The 18279-nt window shown below is 34.4% G+C and overlaps 1 protein-coding gene across 30 annotated transcripts in view; it reads left to right on the forward strand.

Annotated features, from left to right (window-relative positions):
• The window catches only part of RIMS2 (regulating synaptic membrane exocytosis 2), a 591823-nt gene that overhangs the window by 72192 nt on the left and 501352 nt on the right, over window positions 1–18279 (forward strand). For 19 of the 30 annotated variants that reach the window (XM_038555311.1, XM_038555266.1, XM_038555270.1 and 16 more), the window contains exons 2-3: window positions 10912–10944; window positions 11347–11433. The exons of the other annotated variants lie outside the window; for them this stretch is intronic. In XM_038555311.1, coding sequence (XP_038411239.1) covers window positions 10912–10944; window positions 11347–11433 — 120 coding nt within the window. The remainder of the gene's footprint in view (window positions 1–10911; window positions 10945–11346; window positions 11434–18279) is intronic. 30 annotated transcript variants of the gene reach the window in all.

Raw genomic sequence — 18279 nt, forward strand, 5'->3', positions numbered from 1 at the left:
AAATCACCGAATTTTCTGTATTGTCTCCCCATATATAAGTGGATCAGTTATTTTTGACTCCTCTGATAGCACAATTAAGTAGTTGTATTCTATTGTATAATTTAGGTAGCTAGAGAGCCATTTTCAGTCTTATTTTTGCAACCACATAAATATGACCACGTAAATGTAGAGTCCCAATTATGTATCCATTCTGCCTGATGTTTTTCAACATTTACTAGGTGCCCAGCATTGTTCAAAATTCTTGGCTCTCATAGATGAATAAGACATAATTCCTGCTTTCAGGGGGCTCACTTACATGAAATTCTTAGGACTTTACATACTGAATGAATTTGATTAATATTTTTGGTTATAGTAGTTTACTATTTTTATGTAAATTTTATTCACTTACTTTGAATACAAAAGTCACAAAAAATTTGCAATGAAAAGTTTCTTTTCCAAACCTTTCTCCTATTCACCTATTGTCCTCTCCATAAAAGAATATATTTACAGAAATGAAATGAAATATTTTAAAGTCAGGAATAATTATTTTGAATATAGTTTTGAAAGGAAATTCAGTTTTGAAAAAGGGTACTTTCACTTATTGTGTAAGAACTATGTGCACTATTTAATCTTTTAAATATTTTTTATCCAGGATTATCACAATTTTACTAATTACATATAGAGGCTCAATTAAATAAGTTGCTCATGATCACATAAATACCAGGTAACATAGCCAAGAAATAGGATTTGAGTCTAAATTCTCCTGAGGCCATTTTCCTTTCACCAGCTATTTTATATCAAATTAATGCTTTGGAATTTCAGTTGAGTTATGTTAAAAGTTTGTTAATTGGTTTTCCCTCAGAAAATGGAAAATAGATCTATACCTCAAACTGATAATGATAAGCTTGAGTAACTAGTGAAAGAAATTTGGGAAAAGATATATAAAGAAAAGATTACAGTTTTTAAATGATACACTCAAGCATTTAGTTGCTCATGTTAATATAAAAGAAGAATTAAAAATACTTTTGTCTTGAATTACCTTCCATTGTGGATCTCTCTCTTTCTCTCATCCATTTATCTAAACCTAGAAAAAATTAAGCTTGCATTCTCTGAGCAAATACCATCTGGTAGTGAAGGAACATCTTTGGTGTCAGGGGGAAAACAATTTGGCATTGAAGAGTTGCCACATATATAATCGAGATTGATTATGTAACATTTGTGGACTAACTAACTAACTGTATTATGGAAAAGACGTCAGCATTCATTGACAACCTAACGATTTGATGAATGTTCTCTTCCATTATTCATAAGTATTTCAAGTATTTGTGAGTGGCTCTTTCTCATAGGCAAAGGTAATGACAGCTAGAATTTAGGAGCCGTAGTTTTAAAAATATTGATCTATTTGCTGTGAGTAAAACGCCAAAAAAAAAAATTTAGTCCTTTTATGCATGTATACAAATGTTAAAATAAATTGGCATTAGGAATGTGGTTGTTAATGAAAATATTCATATTTCTCCCTGAATATGTCCAGATATTTACATAGGTCTTATGGCAGAAAGGTGCATAGAAGAAGAGAACTAGAGTGACAGATTAGGGGGGGAATTCTGAATAGATGGGGGCAGATGTAGTACTAGCTTTAAGCACCAATGGTAGAGGTCAGTACAGGGAGAAAGTGGCCTCTGGTCTATCTTATTACTTCATTTTACAGTTACAATAGAGAGTAGAAGAACTCTTTCACAATGTAATCTGTTTTCTTTGTCCTCTCTCCCCATTTTTGTAGTTCTGATATTATAAATGTTTGGCAGCTTAGTTTAATCTCAATCTTTTCATAATATCCTCAGCCTCCTTTTTCTTTAGATATGGGTTCCTTAATAAGATCAACAATAACATAGTCTGTGATATAGCCAGGTTGGATTGTTGGGAAACCCCATTCTTTTCTCTTGAGTGAGTTAGATTTCCCAGAGCAGAATCTTCCAGACTTCATCCTAGACGGCGTATGCCTGGCTGCTAGTGCTTGGGGGACCATGTTGGGGAAAAAGCTGGAGTTTTAACATTCATTATATAAGATTTCTTTTAATTTGTCCGTGTCCAGTATACCACCGCTGTTGTCATCTCTGCCTGGTCTCTGCGAGTTTAATCATACTGTTTTACTTTCTCTAGGGAAGATGCTTGTTAAGCTTCTGCTGAGGCTAGGGGGAGGCATGGAGTGAGGGGGGGAATCTGGGTCCTCATGTTGTTAGTCAAGACACTTTCAACTTTTTTTTTATTCTCACTTTTACTCTATTTCTAGAGTTATCTGGTCCTGCCAATTCTTGAGCCTTCTGGGATTTGATGATGTTCATTTACCTCTTTGCTTTCTTCAGTGCACTAGGATTCAGCTTTTCAGGATTGCTGACTCATCAGTTACACTTATTTGCTTGCAATTCAATAAATTTTACTAGCATTGAATCCTAACCCATTCTAACAAACAAACTGGGAAATCCTGTCATTGGGGGAGTTTTGGGGAGAGAGAAGGAAACTAAATGCTTGTAATTATAGTTCCATGTCTGATTAATCTAATTGTTTGAGCACAATAGCTTTAATTTATTAATTCTATAGGCTTTATCTATTTATCATCTGTCACTTATCATTATCATCATCTATCACCTATATCTATAACATGCAACTATATATAACTTCGGACTAATATCTTTTTTTTTTTAAGATTTATTTATTTATTCATGAGAGGCACAGACTGAGAGAGAGAGGCTGACACATAGGCAGAGGGAGAAGCAGGCTCCTCACAGGGAGCCGATATGGGACTCAATCTTGGACCCTGGGATCATGACCTGAGCCGAAGGCAGGTGCCCAACGGATGTTTAGCCATCCCCAGACTAATATCTTTGATTCTAAATCCAGCACTGTAGGCAAGGTTCATTCATTTTAGCCTCCTCTCTGCTTATTTGTAACTTCTTTTTCTAACAGTGAGAAGCCTGGCTCTCATTAGCTACAAGTTATTGTTCAGCTCCTGTATACATGCACAATGGTTTCAGAATTGCTGACCTGTGTAACGTGCAAACAAATTTACCAATTAGACTACAATGTTTAAGTATAGTTCTTTTTTTGTCTTTAGCACTGGAAGCCTTATTTAAAATATCCTTTCCCATTGTTGCTTAGAGCAGCATTTTTTTTTTTTTTTTTGTATCAATGAGCTTTATTATCCATTTCCCAAACAGAGCTGGATTCATTTATCACATTCTGCATTTCATCCTAGGATTCCCCTACCGTTGTATGCAAAATTTAAAAATTTGCATACATTAAATTTAAAATTTGTATACATTTACTCTTTGTGATATATAGCTCTATGGGTTTTTACCAATACTTACAGTCATGTTTACATACCACAAGATCACTTAGAACAGTTCCAATATCCTAAAAATTCCTTTGTTTGATCTCTACGTGTAGTCAATTCCTCCTTGATTTTAAGGGGAAGACTTTTTTTTATCATTAGGTATAATGCTAGCTGTAGCTTTTTATGTTTATCAAATTGAGGAAATATTCTCAATTCATAGTGTGTTTAGAGTTTTTATTATGAATGGTTGTTGGATTTTGTCAAAAATGATATATAATTTTTCTTCTTTAACCTATTGATACAATGGATTATTATACTAACTGGTTGTTGAGTATTGAACCATCATGTCTGGGATAAATCCAACCTGGTCATGGGGTACAATTGTTTTATACATGTTGGATTTGCTTTGCTAATATGTTGTTGAATGTATTTGCATTTGTGTTCATGAAAGATATTGGTCTATAATTTTCATTTCTTTTAATGCCTTTGTTTTTTGTATTATGGTGATGCTGTTCCAAGAGATTGAGTTAGAAAGTGTTCTCTTAAAGAGCCTCCTTTTCTGAAAGAGATTGTAGAAGATTGGTATAATTTCCAACTTAAACGTTTGGTAGAGTTCACGAATGGAACCATTTGGACTTTGGTGATTTCTGTTTTGCAAGGTTGTTAACTTTTGATTCAATTACTTTAATAGATGTTAGACCTGTTCAGATCATCTATTTCTCCTTGTGTGAACTGTCACAGAGATCATCTTTCAAGGAAATGGTTCATTTAATCAAAGTTACTAAATTTCTGAACATAGAGTTATTCTTAATATTTCTTTATTATCTTTTTAAATGTCATGAGATCAGTAGTGATGGACCGTCTTCCATTTCTGATATTAATAATTTGTGTCTTCTCTCTTTTTCTTGACTAGTATAGCTTTAGCTAGGTTTATCATTTAATTGGTCTTTATAAAAAAGCAGCTTTTTGTTTTGTTGATTGTGACTATTGGTTTTCTATTTTAAAATTTCATTGATTTATGCTCTTATTTTTATTATTTTTGTTTTGTTTTAGATTTAATTCATTCTCCTTTTTCTAGTTTCCTAAGATGGAGTCTTAGTTTATGGATTTTAGATCTTTCTTTTGCATCCAGTGTTAAAAGTTTCATCTAAGTACTGTTTTAGCAGCATCTCACAAATTTTGATAGAGTGTTTTTCATTTTCATTTAATTCAAAATACTTCAAAATTTTCTTGAGACTTTTTTTTTTTAAGATTTTATTTATTTATTCATGAGAGACACAGAGAGAGGCAGAGACATAGGCAGAGGGAGAAGCAGGCTCCATGCAGGGAGCCTGATGTGGGACTTGATTCCGGAAACTCAGGATCACCACCTAAGCCAAAGGCAGACATTCAATCTCTGAGCCACCCAGGCGTTCCATTGAGACTTCTTTTTTGATCCAGGTGTTATTTAGAAGTATGTTGTTTAATCTCCAGGTATTTTTGAATTTTTTGCAACAGTTTTTTTATTGTTTTCTAGTTTAATTTCTTTGTGACTCAGAGGATACTTTGTATGATTTGTATTCTTTTAAATTTGTTAAGGAACCTGTTAGGGCCCAGAATGTGGTCTGTCTTGGTAAATGTTCCATTTGAGTTTGAGAGTAATGTGTATTCTGGTATTATTGGATGATGTATTAGAGAATGTCATTTAATAACATTTTATTGATGTTGCTGTTCATTCAGCTATGTCCTTACTGATTTTCTGCTGCTGGATCTGTCAATTACTGATTGAAGTGTAAAGTCTTAACTCTATCAGTGGATTTGTCGGTTTCTTGTGGCTTGTCTATCAATTTTTGTTTCTCATATTTTGACACTCTGTTATTAGGTGCATACCCATTAAGGATTATTATGTGTTCTTTGAGAATTCACCCCTTTGTCATTATGGAATACTCCACCTTATCCCTGCTAATTTCCTTGTTCTGAAGTTGACTTTGTCTGAAATTAATGTAGATACTTCAGCTTTCTTTTTATTAGTGTCAGCATGGTGTATCTTTCTCCATTCCTTTACTTTTAATCTATCAGTGTCTTTATATTTAAAGTGGGTTTCTTGTAGACAACACGTTGTTGGCTTTTTTTTAACTCTACTTTGACCTTTTAATTCGCGTATTTAGATCATTCACATTTAAGAGATTATTGATATAATTGGATTAATAGTTGCTATATTTATAACTATTCCATTCGTTGCCTGTGTTCTTTTAGTTCTCCTTTTCCTTTTGTTTTTCTTCTGCTTTTGCTTTGTTTTCCACTATTTTTCTTCCTTCTCTTGTTTATTTTATTTTTTACTTTTTAAAACTTTATTTATTCATGAGAGACACACAGAGAGAGACAGAGACACAGGCAGAGGGAGAAGCAGGCTCCCTGTGGGGAGCCCAATGGGGAACTCGATCCCAAGACCTCGGGATCACGCCCTGAGCCAAAGGCAAATACTCAACAGCTGAGCCACCCAGGCATCCCCCTTCTCTTGTTTAAATTCAACATTTTATATGATTTGATTCCATACATTCTCCTGTCTTAGCATATGAATTATACTTCATTTATAAAAATGTTTTTTAGTGGTTGCTGAAGAGTTCTCAGTGTACTTTTACAACTAATCTATTTTCAGATAACACTATCACCTTAGGGGTAGTACAAGTACTTTATAACAGAGTATTGCCCATTCTTCCCTCCTGTACTTTAAAAATTGCTGTCATTCATTTCATTTATCCATGAGCTATAATGTTACTATTATTATTGTGAACAAAATTATCTGTTAGATCAATTAAACATAAGAAAAATACAATATTTTATTTTACCCCCATTTATTCCTTTTCTAATCCCCTCCCTATTTTTATGTAGATGTGGGTTTTCAACCTGTATCATTTCCTTCTCCCTTTTAACATTCCTTGCAAGGCAGGTATATTGATGACGGATTCCCTTAAGTTTTGCTTGTCCGAAAAAGTATTTAATTTGCTCCCACTTTGGAAGAATTTCCCTGGATACCGAATTTTAGGTTGGTTTTCTTTCTTTCTTTCTTTCTTTCTTTCTTTCTTTCTTTCTTTCTTTCTTTCTTTCTTTCTTTCTTTCTTTCTTTTCTTTCTTTTTCTTTCTTTTTTCCTTCCTTCTTCCCTTCTTTTATATATATATTTTTAATTAATTTAAAAATATTTTATTTATTTATTCACCAGAGACACAGAGAGGCAGAAATATAGGCAGAAGGAGAAGTAGGCTCCCTGTGGGGAACCTGATGTGGGACTCCCTCCCAGGACTTGATCCCAGGACCCTGGGATCACGACCTGAGCCAAAAGCAGATGCTCAACCACTGAGCCATCCAGGTGCCCCTGTCAGGTCTTTTCCAAGGGCAGTTTCTGTTCATCCTTTTTTCCTTTGAATGGGTAATACTTTCCTGTTTGTATGCCTTAGGGTTTTTTGTTTTTGTTTTTTTTTTTTTTTTTTTTTTTGAAAATTAGATGTTTGAATGTAATGTGGTAACTCTGAAAATAAGATTTTTTTCCCTTCACTGGTTTTGTTGTTTTCTGTTATTGTTTTTGATTTATTTTGTGAGTGTATATATATATATATAAATTAATTGTAGGCTGTCTCTGTCCTGAGGATTATCCTGTGGTGTAAATTTAAGGTCTTTTTTCTTTGCTAAGCTTGGGCCTTTTTCTGGGCATGTGTAGTGACTTTACTTTCTCCCATATATGCAGTTACTTTTGAATGTTTCAATCTTTAATGTCTGGCTCCCAAAGGGAAAAAAAAATTGAAAAACAGAGGGGGGTAAATGTTCTGGCCATTTAAATATCCTGGAAATCACTTTAGTCAGAGAGGGGAAGGGCTTCAACAGTGTAAGGAGTTGCAGCAACAATAGCCATCCATTTTTTTTGTCTGTACTTCTGAGATGGGAAGCAGTAGTCTGTGATCTGAACACAGATCACTGATATTATTTGGAGGACAGAGTCCTTTTCACCTACCCTGACTCTTGGAAGCTGTGTGCAGGTTGCTCCGGGAACAGGTGAACAGCAATGTGCTATGGGTCTGGCAGGTGGGGATTGGATAACTGATATTATGCTAAGAGCCCAAGTTAACCAAAATTAACTGCAGTGTATAGTTCAAGTCTTCTACTGAAGTTGAAAGCCTTCATTGGACTCCACATTTCCAAAATAGTTACATCAGACAGATTTTGCTTTTGCTGTCTAGGTGGGTAGACAGATTCCTATTGCTTTCTACTCCATCATCCTCCCAGAATCTTCGCTGGTGTCTTTATTTGTATCTTACTTTTTTTTTTTCCTTCCTTCCTTGCTCTTGTGTTTCCCTAGAGACTTTCAACTAAATCGTGTCTAAAACTTGCAGTTCTTTTAGTCATCATCTTTGGTCATTATTCAGGAACTCTATTGATTTGGCGGTATAGTGTTGATATTTGAGAAGCATTCAGTAATCTGTCTTTTGGTGAGCCTGAGCTGAGTTAGGAGGAGATTTTTCTTTGATTTTCACACAATGGTAGAGCTCCTGGAGAGAAAATTTATAGAAATGTGGCGCAATAAGATTGGGATCTGTTGGAATTTTAAACTCTCAATCCAGTCCACACTGTGTCTCTAGTAATTAATCAGTTATAGTTAAAAGTATTCCTATAGATAGTAGCTTCAGGTGTGAGCTTCTGCCCCTTGGCTTGTACTCTTGGTAAAATGTGATAGTCTGTATCTATTTGTCTGTTTCTTTAGAGTTCAGCTTAGAGGTGTATCCAATAACCTAAACTCTTTGATGGCTCTAAGAAGAGTTGTTGAATTTCAGTTTGTTCGGCTTTTTGCTTGTTGTAAGGATAGAAGTGATGATTTCCAAGCCTTTTTTTTTGTATCAGACTGGAAACTGGAAGCCCCTTATACACATTTTGGAATACAAGAATGTAGGTGTTCATTGCTAATAATAATAGTGTATTATAAAAGAAATATATGATATCATTACTTTTTCATATTACCAGTTCTTAAATTATCTCAACATGCATTTTAATCATGTTCAGACATTTTGAGGTTTGAATTTATTTAAAATATTGGAAAAAAGAATGATTTTATACTCTTGATTGTATTTAAAGACAGAATAGTTTTTTTTAACATAGTGTTTTATTAGTTTCAGGTGTAAAATATAGTGATTCAACAATTTTGTACATCACCTAGTACTCCTCACAAGTGTACTCCTTAATTCTCATCACCTATTTGACCTATTTCCCCCACCCACCTCCCTCTGGTAACCATATTTATTGTCTATAGTTAAGAGCCTGTTTCTTGGTTTGTCTCTCTCTTTCTCTTTTGCTTATTTGTTTTGTTTATTAAATTCCACATATGAGTGAAATCATATGATATTTGTCTTTCTCTGGTAGACTTATTTTTGTTAGCATCATACTCTCTAGTTCTATTCATGTCATTGCAAATGGCAAGATTTCATTCTTTTTTTATGGCTGAATAATATTCTGTTGTATGTGGTGTATTCTTTATCTATTCATCTTTTTTTTAAATCTATTCATCTATTGATGGATGCTTGGGCAGCTTCCATAATCTGGCTATTGTAGATAATGCTGCTGCAAACATTGGGATGCATGTGTCCCTTTGAATTTAGTGTTTTTGTATTCTTTGGGTAAATACCTAGTAGTGTGACCACTGGATCATAGGGTTGTTCTCTTTTGAACTTTTTGAGGAACTTCCATAACTTTTTCAGGAGTGGCTGCACCAACAGCATGAGTGCTCCTTTTTCTCCACATCCTCATCAACACCTGTTGTTTCTTGTGTTGATTATAGCCATTCTGACAGGTGGAAGGTGATAACTCATTGTAATTTTGATTTGTATTTCCCTGAGAGTAAGTGATGATGAACATCTTTTCATGTGTCTGTTGGCCACCTGACAGGATAAATATTTTGACTGCCTTACTATGATACATGTTTTATTTGGAAAGCTGATGCAAATATTTGTATTATTTCACATATAGTTATTTTACAAAGCCCAGAAATACTTTCTGAATTGGTAAATAACATTTTTATGTGTGTTAATTTTTCAAGTAAAGATTTTGAAATTAGGAACTGACTGGTAGATTAATATTAATTTGTTTATGATGAAAACTTTTGTCACTAATTTCAAAAGCAACATGATTCCTTGCAGAGATCACCCAAGAATTCTTTGACAATATTGTTTCCTCATTTACATATTTATTTCAATATTTATTGTTTTTAACATAAATTTCATTTGGTGAAGGGTAATCTTGCGTTGCTGTCCATTTTGATGAGCTGATATGGTTATCTTTCTTTGACATTATCTGTTTGGGGCCTATTTTGTTCTAAAATGTTAAAAGATTTTTATCTTATTCTCCAGGAAATATATAGTAAGTTTTCAGGATAGAATCCAGTGTCACTCTTTTAAGTTTTTTTGTGTTTGTTTGTTGATAGGATATTTGGTGCTAAATATACTCTTTTATTATTAAATTATTATATGACTATATTTAAATACTAAATAATGTGGCTTTAACTCTAAGATAAAAGTATTACACTTTTTTGAAGTTTATGCAGAGAGCACAGTATATTCCTCTTTGGTTTAATATAGAGATACACAATTACCAATTATATTTATTCATCGGGACACAAAAATATATAAGGGTATATGTTTTCATTTATTGCTTATATTATTATAAATAGGAACACACTGGAGAGGAAAATCAGTTTGATCTAAAAAGAGTTTAATGCACAGTGTTAATATAATTTCCTTATGAAAGTACTAGATTTTGGTGACCAATTTTAGTTACCAATTCTTAGCCTTTCTTTGGGAAAGTAAAAGCTGGTGAACTGATCATTGGTCATAGGTTTGCCTCTCAGGATTGGTCCTAGGTAAAGTGTGAGAAGCCAGATTTCAGAGGAATTCAGTACCCTTGGGTATGATCTTTTTCTGCCCTGTAAATATCCAGTGCTATTTCAGTGAAGCACTGAGTTGATTATAGTTTAAATGCATTTTTAGTCTGTTATCTTATATGAATAATTTACTTTAGCTTATAAATGTTTAGAATTTAATATACATAGTTATTTTAGTAGTTATTTTTTAGGTAGATTGGGTACATACCGCCCAATTATTTTATCTGCTCATTTAAGCAATAAATAAGTTCATCTGTAAGGCTTTTAAAATACATCTATAAAACTTACATTTTATTTAAAATATTTATGCCTTCAATTTATATTAAGGAAGAACTTTAAAAAATAAAGAGGAAATCTGTTTATCTTCAGTAAACCAAATGTAACTGTGTTTAATCTGGTACTTTAAAATAAGTATTTTAAAAGCTTCAATATCAGTATTAATAAAAATATGCAGAGAACTTGAGGACTAAATCAGGGAATCATTAAAGCAGTAGTAGAGTTCTAATATCAATCCTTTATTCAGAACAAGCGATTCAACTTCTCTTTTTTTGTGTCAGCTTGTTTTAAATGTATAATTCCAAGTAGCAAAGCACTAACTGTTTCTATGTAGCAAACCTTATTTCACTTTTATATGACCACAACCTGTAGATAGAAAATTCTTCTTAGTACAGTGCACTCAGTTGTGCAAACTTATCTTTTTAGGGTCAAAGAAGAACACAAACCACAACCGACACAGTAAGTAAATGTATTAAGAGTGCAGTAGGCTTGATTTCTGTACCTTTGCCATATTCTGCTTTCTGCACCTTGTATGGTATTAGCTTACACTAATACTGGATAGGCTGCAGCTAGTGTGTCTTCTGCTTTTCTGACTCTCTGGCTTGTAAGAGAGCTGCCTGCAGCTTCTTACTTCATCCACTTATGGACTGGATGTAGTTTTTTGCTGACTGCTTGTGGACTGGTTAAGTGTTCAAACTTAATTTCCCTACATTCTGACTGCCTGATGATAATTGGCGCTCACATTTCCATTGGCTGTAGCTTTTTGTGCCTGTGTATTTTTATTATTATGGGTAAGAAAACATTTGACCTACATTGTTATTCATTTGGTTATTCAGTCACATTATTTGCTTATTTAAACAGGTGGTTTCCCTTTAGTGGGATCACTGAACTGGTAAATAACGTTCTTCAGCCCCAGCAAAAACAACAAAATGAAAAGGAGCCCCAGACGTAAGTAAGCTGATCTGTATAGACTAAATATTATCTCTAATAGCATGACATACTGAAGAGTATGCATTAAAATGCTGCCCTGGGAATATTATTCCTCAGAAACAAAAATTGTTAGGGTATGAGTTTGATACTTTCATCTTTAATTATAACGGAAATCTAAAAGGAAAACAGGATAATTTATAGGGTAGTAAAAATGAAGAGAGGTCATTCTCCCCTCAGTTTTAGTATGGATAATATAAACTATGTTTGTCATATAAAACATCTTTCTCTAAGTATGCAGTGTATTTTTAAGTGTGTTTCTTTCAAAAATAATTCAGAGGACATTTAGAAATATTACCCACCCACCCCAATTTAGTCTTTGAGTTTGGGAAAGATTCTTTTAAAAAAAGGACAAGCAGGTTTCTTTATTGTGTTACTTCTGAGTGTCTAAATATGCTCCAAAGGGGTTAGAACATACAGTGTTTACTAATAATATTTGACCACTGAATCCTGTTTTCACCAAACATTTCATTAAGTTGACATAATTTGGGAAACGTAGCAGTTTATTCTCACATTAACCGGAAACATTAAAGAAAAGTCAATTCCATTTATTTTAGTTTGTTAGCAGAATAGAAAACATTCTTTAAAAAATTGTTCACACATATCTTTTTAAGTTGATGTAAGCAATATTATGTGTATTTTGAAGTGGAAGTAACTGAGAATGTGAGAAAGATTGTATCTATTTAAATTCTAATCTCTCCATGGAGACTGCCTTCTTACTCCAGGGTGCTCTTACAGCTCAGCCTCTATGCTTTTTAAAAGTGGGAGTTCTGTTTTATGGAGAAGATGGTTTGTAGGGAGGGGCAGAGGGAGAAGTGACATGAACTCTAGGAGAGGATAAGAATGACTATTCTAGGAGCCCTCAGATGAAATATTTGGAGAGTTTCATCTTTGCCTTTAACGCAAACTAGAGGATAAATATCTTTTTGTCTTATTATGGCTGAGGGTAATCTGCTCATTTGTTTTATGTTACTTGTATGCATTTTATGGTAAATTTTGTCAGTGTTTTAGTTTCAACCAACCTAAAATTATGTTGTGGCATACTACTTCTAATAGTTTATAAGAGTCTCCTTTGGGGCAGCCCCAGTGGCTCAGCGGTTTAGCGCCGTCTTCAGCCTGGGGTGTGATCCTGGGGACCTAGGATCAAGTCCCATGTTGGGCTCCCTGCATGGAGCCTGCTTCTCCCTCTGCCTGTGTCTCTGCCTCTCTCTCTCTCTCTCTTTCCTTGTGTCTATCATGAATAAATAAATAAAGTCTTAAAAAAAAAAAGAATCCCCTTCACCCCTATCTGCAGATATGTTCCAAGACCCCAGTGGATACCTGAACCAGCAGATGGCACATAATCCCTATAGTTACTGTTTTTTTTTTTCCTATACATACATACCTATGATAAAGTTTAATTTATACATTAGGCACAGTAAGAGATAAACAGCAATAACTATTAATCAAATAGAACAATTTTAATATGCTCTAATAAAAGCAATATAAATGTCGATTCTCTCAAGATATCTTTTATAATACTCTTCTTGTGATGATGTGCGATAATTAAGTGCCTATATGATGAGATAAAGTGAGGGGAATGACATAGGTCCTGTTACATAGAGGTGTGCTACTATTGACCTTTTAAGGAGGATATGTTAGGAGGATCCTCTGCTTCCAGACCACAGTGGATCACTAAAAGCATGGAAAGTGAAACTGAGGATGAGGGCTGGGGGTGGTGTCTACTGTATATGTAGCTCTAAAATGGGAACTGTTGCTGTATTTGATCTAGATGAAGTCAAGACTTGTGTTTGTTCTATTTGCTGTTTTATCTTTGGCATCTAGCAGAATGCCTGATCTGTAGGAGGAACTTAGTAAAACTTTTTTCACAACTGATTTTACGTGTTTTGTCCTTTTATACTATAAGAATACTGTGCTACAAACAGTAGAAATGAATTTAGTAAACTCTTCTAATAAAAAATTGTAATAAAATGGCAAGCTATGTATTATTTTGGTGATTATCATTAAGTCATTAAAATATCATAAAATAGTAAAATTATTATCAAAATATAATTAGATGCAAATTTGCCGCAGTATTAAATGACTTCAGTTATGTATTTTAACTGGCAAATTTTAGAAAGTAATCAAGATTAAGTTATATTATTTAGTAGATTACAATGGGCATTAAATAAAATAGATATTTGGTTAGTAACTTTAAAAAGTGAAATAAAGTGAAATAAAGTGACATTTGATTGACAGAAAGATCAAGGCAAACTTGAAATAGGTTTATTTCAATAATAAATATAATTCAGTTTGTTTTGACTTTTGGATAGGATGATGGTAGGAGAAAAAACTAGTATTTTGGATGTTTTAAAAATTAATTCTTATTTAATAGGTACTATTCCATTGAAGTATCTTGGGCAACTCATTCTTCTTATTAATCTGTGGTTTGTGCAGTTTTAAAAGTTCATAATTAGGGGTGCCCTGGTGGCTCAGTTGGTTGAGTGTTCAACTCTTGATTTCAGCTCAGGTCTTGATCCTCAGGGTTATGAACTCAAGCTCTGCATTGGGCTCCTCACACATACACAAATTCATAATTAATAGATTTTCTTAATTGTTATCTTTTTCATCTCATATTCCTGTTATGCTGAAGATTTTTGGTATATAATTTTCCAGAAGTTTTCCCTTTATCTTTTTGATCCAAAAACCAGGATACTTGTGAATCTTCTCTTTTAATTCATCTTCCCATAGTCTAAGACTTCTTTCTGAGTCAACTGATTTTTTTTTCTCTCTTTGACTACCATTTAAATGGGGTAGCTTCCTATCTGCTTACTTTCCGTTCATTCATCCATAAAATTATTTCTAAGAACTGAATTCCAGATATTCATTTAATATATAAAAAGTAGGACTTATGTTTCTTCATACTCCTTATAAATATTTTTGTAGTAGAATAACTAAGTATTTATATTAAAAGTCTAATATTTCCTGAACAGTAATTTCATTTTAATGAAACCCATTTTGTGGTTATTCAAAGGTATAATAATGTAGGTTTCTTGAGTCTGTATTTTTAGAGTTTGTTTATTTCATATTTCTTTACTACAACAGGAAGATTTACCAATTTTGATTTGGGTAATACATGTGAAACTGTAGGTATAAGTAGAACAGTGTGTCCAACTTTGACTTTCCATAAGTTTTAAGGCTTAGAAAAGCAATTGAGCCATTTGTCTCTTATCAGTTCTTTCAACCTTTGCAGAAATTCCTTAACATACGAATTAAATAATTTTAATTTTATTTTTTCTTTTCTTCTTTCTTTCTTTCTTTCTTTCTTCTTTCTTTCTTCTTTCTTTCTTTCTTTCTTTCTTTCTTTCTTTCTTCTTTCTTTCTTTCTTTCTTTCTTTCTTTTTCTTTCTTTCTTTTCTTTCTTTCTTCTTCCTTTCTTTCTCCTTCCTTCCTTCCTTCCTTCCTTCCTTCCTTCCTTCCTTCCTTCCCTCCATTTTTTGCCACAGCATCAAAATAAGGGAAAGTTTCTCTAAAGACAATATAATATTGGTTATATGTAAAGTGTAAAACAAGTCCCTGGGTAATTAAGGATAGGCATACTAGGGAAAAAAAAAAGGTAAATTCTTTGTAATGCAACTGTTAATTTAACTTTGTATTCCCAATATCTAGCATAATTTCAAAGGTCAGTTTGAAGGTTTTAAAATACAGATTAATTAAACCAACCAATTGGATTAGTTATTCATGTTGGGACAAAATAAAAACTACACTTTTGGAATACTAGGAAAATCTAACATTTTAATCATTAGAATCAAGTGGCCACTCAGCAACAATCCTCTTTGATATGAAGTCTTTTAATAGGAAAAAATGCTAAGAGGAAGAGTGCTTTTTAAGCACAGGGAACATCACATGTGAAAGTTTTTAAGTAGTGAGGGGTTTGAGGGACAAGGAAGACTAGTGTGGCTATAATACAGTGGACAAGATGAAGCATGGTGGGAGATGAGATTCCAGAGGTAGGACTTAGATAGGGCAGTGTTTTTATAGAGAATGATAAGTCTGAGTCTCAGCATAAAAGGATCTGAGTCTTAGCAAAAAAAGAAGATAACTGGAAACATGGCTTTGACAGGATTTAATTTATGTGTAAACATCAGTCTAGCTGCTCTAGGAGTACAGTGAGTGAGAATAGAAGTGGGTAGAGCAATGAGGAGGATTTTATGAAAGACTCTGCTAGAGATGATGATGACTTGGACCAGGTTGCTTAGAATGAAGATGGAGAGGAGTGGATTTGGGATATATTTGGAGGTTGAAATGACACGAATTTTTAGTGTGGTAGATATGGAGGAGGTTAGTAAGGAAGGGAAAAGAGCCAAAGATGTCTGCCAGATTTCTGATCAGAAGAACTGATTGGGTGCCGATGCCATTAACTCTGATCAAGAAGGGAAAAGGATGGGGGGCGCCTTCTGCTCAGGTTATGATTCCGGAGTCCGAGGATTTAGCCTGCTTCTCCCTCTCCTTCTGCTCTTCCCCCTGCTCATGCTCTCTCTTTTAGTCACTCTCTCTCAAATAAATAAAATCTTTAAGAAAAAGTGGAGGAGAAGTATGAACAGGTTAGGACTAGCAACTAAAACTTAAGTTTTAAACTTTTTATGTTTAGGATGCTATAAATTAGCCAACTTTGAAAGAGAGATATGGATTGACTGGAGTTACAATTTTTGGTGTTAGAGCTAGAAGATAGATAAGATACCTTAATGTGTGAAAAAGAGCAGATAAGAAGGTCTGTGATTGAGCCCTGAAGCATTCTTACACTGTGTAGCGTGCTAGTAATCCAGAGATAAAAGGACAATGGTTTCTGCTCTCACAAATATTTCACATTCATGTAGGAAAAAGACATGCTGATAAATAATGTAAACCAAAAATGTGGAGATTTTCTGGTTTCCTCTTTGACATATAAAGAGTTTGGAAGTTGTTATTTTCATCCTCACAACAAGAAAAGGCTAAACAACTGGAAATCAACGACTCTTCTAAGATCTGTCACGTAATTGAGATCACAGGGCAAATCAGTGCCCTGACAATTGGAGGGAGAGGTGAATAAAGAGAACCAAGGTTTACTGGAAACAGAAACTACTGGAACCAGGATATGGTAGGAAAACTCAAACTATAACTGATGGAACTCAGTCTGAAGGCTGAGTGTGGACTGATGAAGGGTTAAAACTTCCTGGGAGCCCAGCCTTGGGGGAACCATCTTCCCAACTTCCCCAGTTTTGTGTTTGACCTTGCGGGGTTCTCAAGGTGAAGGTCGGTGAAAAATTCTCTCACACTTTCAGCAGGGGAAGGGTAAAAGTAACCATTCTGAAATGTTCCCAGAGCTTTTTGTTCTCAAGGGAAACTACATTAGCTAGCCAACATAAGAGAAGGGAAATACCCAACGGCTGTCCCCTATCGCCTTCCCATCTCACTGAAAGGATAGCAGAAGCACATGTATATGTCCTAGCCCAGGGGCACAGGCCCACTAAGAGACTGAGACTTATTTATAGGGTTATAGAATGCTTCTCTTCAAAGTGGCAGTTCAGGGGTCCAGGCTGCTTCTGTTACGTCTTGTTGGTAAGCCCAGTGAAACGCAGAGCTACCAGGGTTGCTGCATTGGAGGAAGAGACACAGTGGAGGGAAGGGAAAGTGGAGAACGCATTAATTACGAAAGACTGGTCAGTTTGCTCACAGTGCATTCCCCAGACCTGTCACAAGGCTCTTAACTAACTACAAGGGAGTCTAGAAAGTTTTTCCATGTGATCACAAAGAGAGGTGATTCTACATAATGAGTGGTAGTACATCTACTACAGTTAGTTTATGTTTGATTTTCATTTATTGTCAAGCGATGGAATTTTCAGGATGCCAAAAGGTAAAGATCTGCTACAAAGCAAAGATACTTTGTACTCTTGATTCTGTTGAAACTGCTGTAATGACTTGGGGATCAAGGTTGAATTTTTGTAAGACTGAAGGTTTGGGTTAATAATAGGAATACAAGAAATGTCCAGAAGGAAGGAAACTTACTGTGTGTAGTGTTTCCAGGAACATCTATTAGATTTTTGTCAGTGGGATCTAAGGAAATTTTTTGCATTTTCTTAGGTGGCAGTGAAAGCCTAAAGGAGGTTAAAAATGTGATAACAATGAAAATATATGAAAGCATGTGAGAAACCATCAGCTAAAGCTGATCATTGGAGTAACAAAGCATAATAAAATGGAACAGATTTCCAATAGTCCAGGGAAAATTATTTATGTCTTATTAGGTGCAAAACATGAATCCAAGGATGGACATTTTGAGGCTTTTACTGAAGTGCTAATTGTTAACATGGCTTATAACAGTTTTTTCCTTCAAGACTCTAGGGCCCTTTCTCTCTCCTGTCTCTTCCAGAAGTCTAAATTTATAAATTTTAGGTCATAGGGATTACCTTAGAAGAATATTTTGGAGACTGCCCATACCTGTTGATGATAAGAATGAGTGTATCTCACGATTCTTTTGCTGTACTTAATCATGTTAACTTGCAATAGAGCTGAGTCTAGGGTTATAGAGATGAAATTTCTAAATGCATAGCCAGCCTATTATTAAGTCATAAGGGAGAGCTGATGGACCCTAAAAAGGTTTTGAAGGCAAATGGCAATGGAAATTGAAAGGTCCTTGAGAATATTGTCAATTTGATTTTACTTTAAAAATTCCAATTGGGGAGCAACTGGGTAGTTCATTGGTTAAGTGTCTGACTTTGATTTTGGCTCAGGTCATGATCTCAGGGCCACGAGATCATCTGCTTCGGGCTCCGCACCAGGCATAGTACCTGC

The sequence above is a fragment of the Canis lupus genome, chromosome 13 (genome assembly GCF_011100685.1).
Source record: "Canis lupus familiaris isolate Mischka breed German Shepherd chromosome 13, alternate assembly UU_Cfam_GSD_1.0, whole genome shotgun sequence".
Classification (NCBI taxonomy): Eukaryota; Metazoa; Chordata; class Mammalia; order Carnivora; family Canidae; genus Canis; species Canis lupus.